Here is a 9,077-nt window from a genome sequence, read left to right on the forward strand (position 1 = left end):
TATCCTACTCAGAGGAGCCATGGCACAGCTTTTAGTTTTCTTTGTGCCAAAAAAGAAAACCCTGCCTGAGTTTGATAATCGGGGACAGGCTTCGTTGTAATCTAAGAAAAAAATCACATTATGCATGCCATGCTCAATATGACTTATTTTATAAAGAAGCTTATCTTAAATAACAAAAACATATTTATAAATATTAATTTAAATCATTATATTAAAGGTGTAAAATCCATGAACCGCAAGCAACAATATCAGATTATTAATTTGGTAATTGGACATTCTATTGGGGAAATTCAGGGAAGAAACAGTCCTTGCAGGTGAGAGACCCGTCACCATCGTCGTCTTCTCTACATGTTTCCTAAAACCAATCGAAAGCAAAACCCCTTTCTGTGACATCACCCCCACAAAGACATTTGATATCAGTCACATGATGTCCATCATGAAACCTTTGGTAAAAGTCCTGTTGACAAAAAAGAGATGGAGCTTCAGCGTCCCATATTTCCTAATATCCAACGCAGACGACCCGAATTTACCTTACTTTTTTTAATGTATTTGTTATGTTAATTTTCTTTTGTTCGATTATGGATCAATGATACACATGGTTGAATTAAGACTTAAATCTTAGTATTTATTTTTTGTTTCTGGATATATATTTTTGACCCCAAACCCCAATTTATGTTCTCAAATGCAGTGATAATGAAGTTGAATTCTTCCAGCACAGCCACAATGAAAGGAGCAGCATTCAGTTTATTTTTCCCACCTCAGAAGTGAAGGAAAAGTCCCTGTGACCAGTGAAGATTTATTTCTCCCATCCTGTTTTTCGGCCTGGATGTGCCATCTAGGAAACTATTGTATGGTGGAAGCACAAACTGTAGGAAGTCCCTCTCTCTCTCTCTCGCTCACTCAGTCGGTCTGAATAGGATTTATGATTCAACACGTACAGAGGAAGTTAGCTGCTCCGCCAGCTGAACAACTTCCCTCATGGAGAACAGCTCATCCTGAAGGATATGGGTGAAGTGGAAATACTGACGTTGTTCTCCCTCTCTACTGGTTTATTACTGGGCCATTCTACTAATTGAGCAGATATTCTTGTTAGGAGGACAATGCCGCCCTGATTTCAGCCCAGTGAGCCGCCTCGGCAAACTCAAAGACTCTCTGTTCTCTCCATCAAACCCCAGGACGTCTCTTGGCCTCGTGACCGCGCTCACATGTCATGGCTTTTTGTATGAAATCAAGAGATTGAAAGAATGAAGGACACCATGTAGCTGCTGGGGATGTACGTAGTATGTGTATGAACATGAATATGAACCCAGTTGTTTCACCCACAGGCTGTTTGTGTGTTTCACGAGTCTGGTGTCTGGGCCCCAGCTCTCAGCTCTCAGTGAGGTGCTTTGTTAAGAATGAGGCTCTCTGCAGTTATTGATTCTTTCTTTAGCTTTGATGCTGCAGAGATCTGCTTCTTAAGCGAACAGTTATGTAGTGTACTTACAGGTTTGTGAACAAAGGACACAGGAATACAGAGTGTGTGGATTCTGTGTGTGTGTGTGTGTGTGTGTGTGTGTGTGTGTGTGTGTGTTATGACATCACATAACTATTGATTTGTGACCTGTACAAAGGATTGTGATAGAACAAAAGAAAAAAACATTTACCATCACCTTTGTATGATTTATGGAGCTTGTGTCTGACTCACTCACCCGAACAATATCATCAATGCACTTGGTTATTAATGCTCGAATGATACTGGTGCGCTGGCACATTACATGTGTTCTGGTGGCCCACGTTAGAGCCCCCGTGGGTGATCTGATGCTCCTCTCTCATCACCATAATCACGCCGGCGCTCCTCCCCAGAGCTCCGTCTCCATGGTCACCACACACACATGACAAAAACACACAATGAGGAGACTCGAACGTGACTGACACTTGCACCTGCACCAGCTCCAATGCCTCAGTCACATTTGCACAGATTTTCTCCGATAGCCGAATGAATGAAATGAAACAGTTGATCTAATTTATTGCCTCATGAATAATGGATGCTGCACTAACTGGATTGGATTGCTGGCCGTAAATGTCTCGCTGTTAAATCAATGCTGGATTTGCACAACAGATCGTCCGACTCCAAGCCACCCGCGAGCACACGTAGGTACAAATTGTTTAATTTCTTTTCATTTTATACATTTGAATCTGAAACACATAAAAAAAAATTATTTTGTAAAAAGAGATCTTTTGTTTAGTAAAAAACACACACATCAGAAGAATTATTGACAAAAATCTCTAATCTTATCTTCATATTTTGATACATTTAAATGCTCAAATGTCTTATTTTGGCTGATCACACTATTTATTAATATACTTTCAGCTACGTTAAAGTCAGCCATAGTGTAGCACCAGTCAGAATGGCCCCAATGCACAGGCTCCCCATCATGTGATATCAGTAGGATCTTAATGTGAGCACAGAGGGACGTTCAGTCAGTAATCATAGGTGCAGTGTCTGAGGTGGTGTCTGGCTCTGGCTCACAGCCGCCGTCCATCTCCTCCATCTCCCTCTCCACAGGCTCCTCCCTGCCCCTGAAGCTTATCAGCCTCCTCTCCTTCGTCCTCCTCCTCTCCCTGTCTGGGTCTCCGGTCGCTGCCGTCTGCTCCGGCTCCAGCATGGCGTGCCCGCTCTCTCCTCTCTCCCCCACGCCGAGGCCGTGGTCCCTGCTTGCGATGGCCATCACCCCACCTCTCCTTCCTGTCACCACGTGGAAGAAAGAGACGGTGCTGTCCGAGCCTGCTCTGTCAGTGGCGCAGACGGAGGTCAGGCCCTGGTCCTGTGGGCTTTTGTAGGACTTGTTTTTTGTTTTCTTGCTGAGTATGAAGTTGAAAAAAGCTGTGACCAGAAGCATGGTCCCTGGAATCAGAAGACATATTTCTATTTTCTATGGACACAATATTTCTGTTGACTCTTGATTAAGGTATGTCAGCATAAAAGCACAGTTGAAAATAAGGAAATGAATGATGAATGAATTCCATTTCTCTGTTTCAGTTACAGGGTCATAGTATAATGCATTTGAGATCATTACCATAATATCATTTTTTCTAATCTGAATGACTGAAAGGCTCTTAGTGATAAGCACAATATAATAATAACAGTGCAGTAAAACAGCGTTTCCATTTTACCTGGTATGATTGCGTGCCACACCAAGACAGGGTGCAAGAAGCAGACCACTGACATGATGGAGTAATAGAGGAACTTATGGAAGCCTCCTATACGAGCCATCTTCCCCCACAACACAAACAGCTGCCAGTCTGGAGGACAGCTACAGAGATAAAGAGGAAGAAGAGGAGGAAGCAGACAGGCTGTCGGTCATGCACACAGCAAAAATATCTGCATGTCAAGACAAAAAATCGTTTTTTTCCAGAACAAAAGAAAAACATGAAGATGCACTAACATAATCAGTGCTTAGATTTAGATATTTAAATCATGGTTTGCACAAATAAATTACGTTTATAATTATATGTAAATGGTCTGTATTTGTATTGCTCTTTTCTAGTTTTCATGGACACTCAGAGTGCTTTAGAGAACAGTTTAACCTATTCTCCATCACGGATCACTCACACAGTCGGCACAACCCTCAAGGACCCATTTGGGGTTTAGTATCTTGCCCAAGGGCACATGGGCATGCGTATTTGGAGAGACTGGGATCGAACCGTTGACCTTCTGGTCAGTGGACGACCGGCTCCATCTCCTGAGCCACACCTGTCCACATGTGTGTTTCCCTCAGTGTATTTAAATGCTACAGTATCCTTACAAAACACAGAGGTTGCAGTCGAGTGTCGTGTACTCACGGCAGGCACATGATCAGGAGCGCATCCAGGAAATAGGCCATCTCGAAAACCATGATGGCCACCGATGAGACTCTGGGAGGAGAAATAAGAGATCATACTGATTCAGTCTTTGTGATAAAAATCTGTAAACTGTCTCTGAAATATGTAAACAACGACTAAATATGTTTTCTGTGTATGTTATCAAAGGGCTGTGGGGGAAGATTCCATTTAATTGTTTTACAAAAGGGGCAAAATGTTTGTAGCAAAGGGAATCAAAAACCCAATGTAAAACACGAGGAGATATCATATTCATATGACGCAGAAGACTTTGCATTTAGTTTTGTCTTTGTGTTTTTCTTTCTAAAAATACATGACTCCTTCTCTGTTTCATGTTGAAATAATCGGATAACCATCTAATCCAGTGAACCAGAAAAATGCCCCCAAACTGCCCATTATCATGCCCTCGCTGAGTTGTCGTGTTTCTCTCATTGTGTGTGTGTGTGTGTGTGTGCAGCATCTATCTGCATATGCACTGGCAGAACAAACAGTTGGGCATTCCTGTCTCTCCTCGTGGGATTCGCTTTCCTGGGGCTCTGTGGGAGTTTGGCTTGGAGCCACAGAGATAATAAGAAGTAGCAGTGACGGAGCGCTCTCCTCTCTGCACTCTGCACCTTGCTCCATCCCTCTGACTCCTTACCAGCATCTCCTCGCAACCCACTGTACTGTATGAGGGATTATGAAGGCCAATACAGTGTTGTAGCGGTTTTACAAAAGCCCTTGAGCTACGCATTCTTTTCCATATTAAGACCCAGACGGCCTGTTTGTGCCACCAGTTCAGTCTCAAGTGGGTCAGACTCAGGAATGCTTTGGTAGGTTTAAACTTGTGTAGTATATTACAAATATATTGCTGTGAGCACTTACAGTAGGTATATGCCGAGGCTATTGAATTCTCCTTGATGTAGAGTCTCCACTCCCACAGCACACAACACTGAAAAAGAAACAAGTATGATTTTCCTTTTTCCTGACAGTGACATGGAGAACAGATAATGTCCAGCAGATGTCAGACTTACTTCATGATTTCCTCCTAAACCACATGCAGGGTTGTTGTCACTCCAAACTTTTAGGAATACTGTTAACATTTCCCCCTGTGATGCAACTCTGTGATGCTTTTATTGTTTCTTATTTGGTGTAGGTATCTTTGTCATAGTAGTCTCTATTGTATTCTTGCAACCATATTGTTGCTGTTATGTTTGAGGCAATCATTGAGAGAGAGTAATTCGTAGGCCTCACCGAGCAGCTGAGACATAAGTTGACCTGATGTGACCTAACTTAAAGTGTAGCTTTACATTGTACAAAGATAAACCACGTTTCTCTGGTTAATTGCTGCAATCGTTTCTGTCATGGTCACAGAATTTTTAGCTAATAGCTCACTCATGCTTGCAATTATGATATCTCTGCCTGCGGGAGAGCAACTCTCCTTTGAGTGGACACAACACACATCACAGATTTTCCCGCCACCGAACCACAATCTCGACGTGATGTAAAAAACCACAAACCACTTGTTTGTGAAGTGGTCACTGGATGTCACAGTGTGTTGATAACCTCCCGCCAGATATATTGGGGTGAGGAACAATGACACAGAGAAGCATTCCTTTTATTCTCCTACCTCAATTCATTGTAGGTAAGTGACCACACGCTTATTTTAAAAAGGGATGTTCAGCTGCACCAAGATAAACTTTGACACTCAAGCTGTTTTCAGGGAGGAAAATGTTCGGAAAATTGGGTCTGGACATTTTCTGGACTTTAAATTGCGGTCATCATGAAGAACGCAGCAGGAGAATAGAAAAATATCCGGACATTCAGTGGAGTGTTGGGGCTTGTGTTTAACATGCAGGAAGCAGGACATGATGAATAAATCCAGCTGAAATCACATCTTTTGGTTTACAGCCCATCACCACACCAGCATCTGCCCTTATCGTCACCAGCTCGGGGATCTCATTGTCTTTCTAAGCAGGCGTCTTCGACATCAATAACGCCAAATTACCCGCTGTGAATATTCCAGACATTTTCCCGCTGTATTCTCTCGTGTGATCACTTGGACATTTTTCAGGCATTTCACTAAGCAGTCAGGAAAGATTCCACAAAATTTCCAGAGCAACCAACTCAGACATTTACTTTCTCACATATGACCACCCTGGTAAATTTCAGTTATTATCAATAATAATAATAATAACAACTTGGTTTTATTTGGTGCTATTCAACAACCCTATGCTGCTTTACAAAGTTTGAAAGGCAACGTTTTTCTCTCCCATTCAGAAGCGGCGACATACATGCCAGCGTGGGAAATATGCTCTTTAATGTGTGTGTGGGAAATATAAAACTACCACCACACCCAGTTAACATAGCTTAGTATAAAGAAGACAAACCACCGGCCTGGCTCTGTTCAAAAGTTACCTAATCGCGACCAGCAGCTCTAAAACTCTGTCATTTATATCTTATATCTTGACAGCGACTTCGTATTATTACAGGTGTTTATTTGACTATATCTCAGTGACCTACCAACTGAGTCACATTTGGAGAGATCCAGGCGAACGGTTTCCAGTCTTTATGCTAAGCTAAGTTAACCAGATACAGATGTTTGTTCAACAGACAGATATGCAAGTGCTAACAACGCTCTCCAGCAAGAAACTCAAAATATTATTCCAATCTTTTATGTTGAAATCCGGAGCGTTGACGGTAAAACACAAATGGATGATAGAAAATGAGATTAAAAAAATAAATAAATAAAGATTTAGAAACTACATAGAAGACTCTGTTTTATTAACCAGTCTTTTTCCTGTGAGATATAAAAGAGGTGAGCGTGGTTTGAGTGGTGATCGCCACTAAAACACATGGAAGCAATTTCTCTGGTCCGCTTACCAGAAACTCAGAGATAGAATCTGCACCAGAGGGAAATCAAGGGAATGTGGCTGAATGGCTTCTGGTAGTTTATAGAGTGTGAGAGGAATTAGCTGCATATATTAACGGCATAATTAGCTGCCTATACAGCGGCTGGATATGAACATATATGTGCTCCCTATGCGTGTTTAGAACACACACAGAGGCCGACGGGCAGACATGCCATAAACATACATACATGCTCATATACAGAAAGCCCGTGTATGTGTGAATGTATAACAGCTTGTGAACATATAACCCAGCTTGATTTTTGGTAAGATGTGAGGCACATGTCTCTCTGCCAATATTCCATGTCTGCAGCTGTTTGAATTTAGGTGAAGGGGGGGAGCTAACCAGAGAGCTATTTCCCCCCGTGATAATTTAATGTGGCTAAGAATTGGCGTGCAATCTGTCCCAGTGTGCACGAGGAAGGCGGCAGAGGACGGGCAATAACCGCAATAAGGTTGTGAGTGCTTTTATATGTTCCGAGATGGGTTGGGGGAAAGGGGGGAAGGGGGGGGGGGGGGGTCTTGGAGGTCAGTAACATTTCTTTTCAGGTTCATGTAACACAATCACCCCCCCACAGGAGAGCTTAGAAATGTCCCTGAAAAAGGGGACATGTTGGAGGCTGAGGGGGAAAACTACTTTAGTGAGTCAGATATCCGGTTTTTAACAACATGTGGCAACACTAATAGCGGATACAGCAGATAAGATATCACATCTAATTTAGATTTTAAGACCTATTTTATGTTTGAAAAAAATCTCTGTGTGATCACCTCATTGTAGAGCCCATTTCGAATCTATTGTGCATCTGCAAGAATTAGAGGATGCCCATGCAGAAACAATAATTAAGTTTAGTCTTGTTACAAGTCCTGTGATTGTTTTTTCTTCTTCTTACCTGTTGCAGTTGAAACACCGAGGATCCTGCAGGCGATCTCCACTACAGTCCACCACACGCTCTCCGAGTTCCCCATGACCTCGAACACTTTCCCTCGTCAGGGTTTAAGAATGCAACGCTTCACAGTTTTCCGACACTGTCTGAAATAGCAGCGAACTAGTAGCCACTAAAGTAGCATTCTAGACACATAGTTGACGGCTGGATGGGTGTTTGGTGGCAATAAAGTCAGGTTATCCTTGAGTGCCATAGTGCGCAGCCTGATGCACTGGACGAGTTTACCTCGGAAAGGTTTGTGACTCAATGCCCCTGTTACTCCAATAAACTGCTAATTAGCCTCACACACACACACACACACACACACACATGCACGCACGCACGCACGCGCACAATACAACTTTCAGCCTCTCTAGCATTCCACTGTGCATGTCAAGGTGAAATTGCTCAGCTCAGGGTCACTCTTGCATCATATGACATTAGTCATTCACGCTGGTTAAAAATTATCCATAAACTAACTCATAAACACACACGCATGTGTACGTTTTTAGAATTAGTGGTAATTTGAATGCAGCCTTGAACGCTTTAACTGAGATCATTCACCTTGCTGCTGAACCAAACCCTCTTCTCCCCGCTCTTGTTTTCCTCTGTGTTATTTCTCTTTGTTGTGTGGGTTTTGGTGATTCAGTGTTATAAAACTGTGTCAGAAACATTTTAAGGTCATAGTCATACGTGCTGCTTCCAGTTTGACATCATTTAACTGAAAGACTGATTCAGAAAAAAAAAAGCTTTTTGCATCAGTAAATAAAAAGCAATGTTTTTATGCTTAAAATATGTCCACCCTAGTATGCAGTTAACTTTAATGTAACATTGATTCTCTGTTTGTGCTGTGAAACAATGCGGAGGGATACAATGCCACAAGAGCAGACAGAGACTCATTGACATTGTTACACATGCGTAGATGCAAACCCACATAATCGGTTGACACAGGTTTGGCTGACGTGTAATCTTGTTCGGGCACAGCAGAGGCTGACTGTAACGAGCAGCCAGACACACACACAAACACGCATACACACACGCACACGCACACGCACACACACACACACACACACACAAGCACAGACACAAACACACACACACCCACACACACACACTGACTCCGGGAAGGGGCCAAAGTAAGCCAAACAAATCTCCTTAAATCCCTAACAAAGACACTGTTGTGTTTTTGAACTGGTTCCACTCGTTTCCGGCTCAGATTCCAGATTATTTAAAGTATTTATGGTATAGAGAATGTACGTGAGCATGAACACACGGTGCTGGAATAACCACTGATACCAGATGTGTGAGGACACATGACACTACTACATTTATAGGACTGGCCCAGAATTGCGTTGCTGCACACATGTAGTCTTGTTAATAATGTATTCCTTTTGAAGCATCTGTA

General features: G+C 42.5%; 1 protein-coding gene across 1 annotated transcript; it reads right to left on the bottom strand.

The window, feature by feature from the left end:
* Nucleotides 1-2,134: 2,134 nt before the first annotated feature.
* Nucleotides 2,135-7,970, bottom strand: tmem72 (transmembrane protein 72). Its single transcript, XM_053435970.1, has 5 exons — nucleotides 7,640-7,970; nucleotides 4,726-4,792; nucleotides 3,826-3,897; nucleotides 3,157-3,296; nucleotides 2,135-2,887 (listed from the first exon to the last, which is right to left on the bottom strand). The coding sequence occupies exons 1-5, from the start codon at nucleotides 7,713-7,715 to the stop codon at nucleotides 2,460-2,462; spliced, it is 783 nt and encodes a 260-aa protein (XP_053291945.1). The 5' UTR covers nucleotides 7,716-7,970; the 3' UTR covers nucleotides 2,135-2,459.
* Between the last annotated feature and the right edge of the window lie 1,107 nt (nucleotides 7,971-9,077).

Source organism: Pleuronectes platessa, chromosome 12 (genome assembly GCF_947347685.1).
Source record: "Pleuronectes platessa chromosome 12, fPlePla1.1, whole genome shotgun sequence".
In the NCBI taxonomy this organism is placed as follows: domain Eukaryota; kingdom Metazoa; phylum Chordata; class Actinopteri; order Pleuronectiformes; family Pleuronectidae; genus Pleuronectes; species Pleuronectes platessa.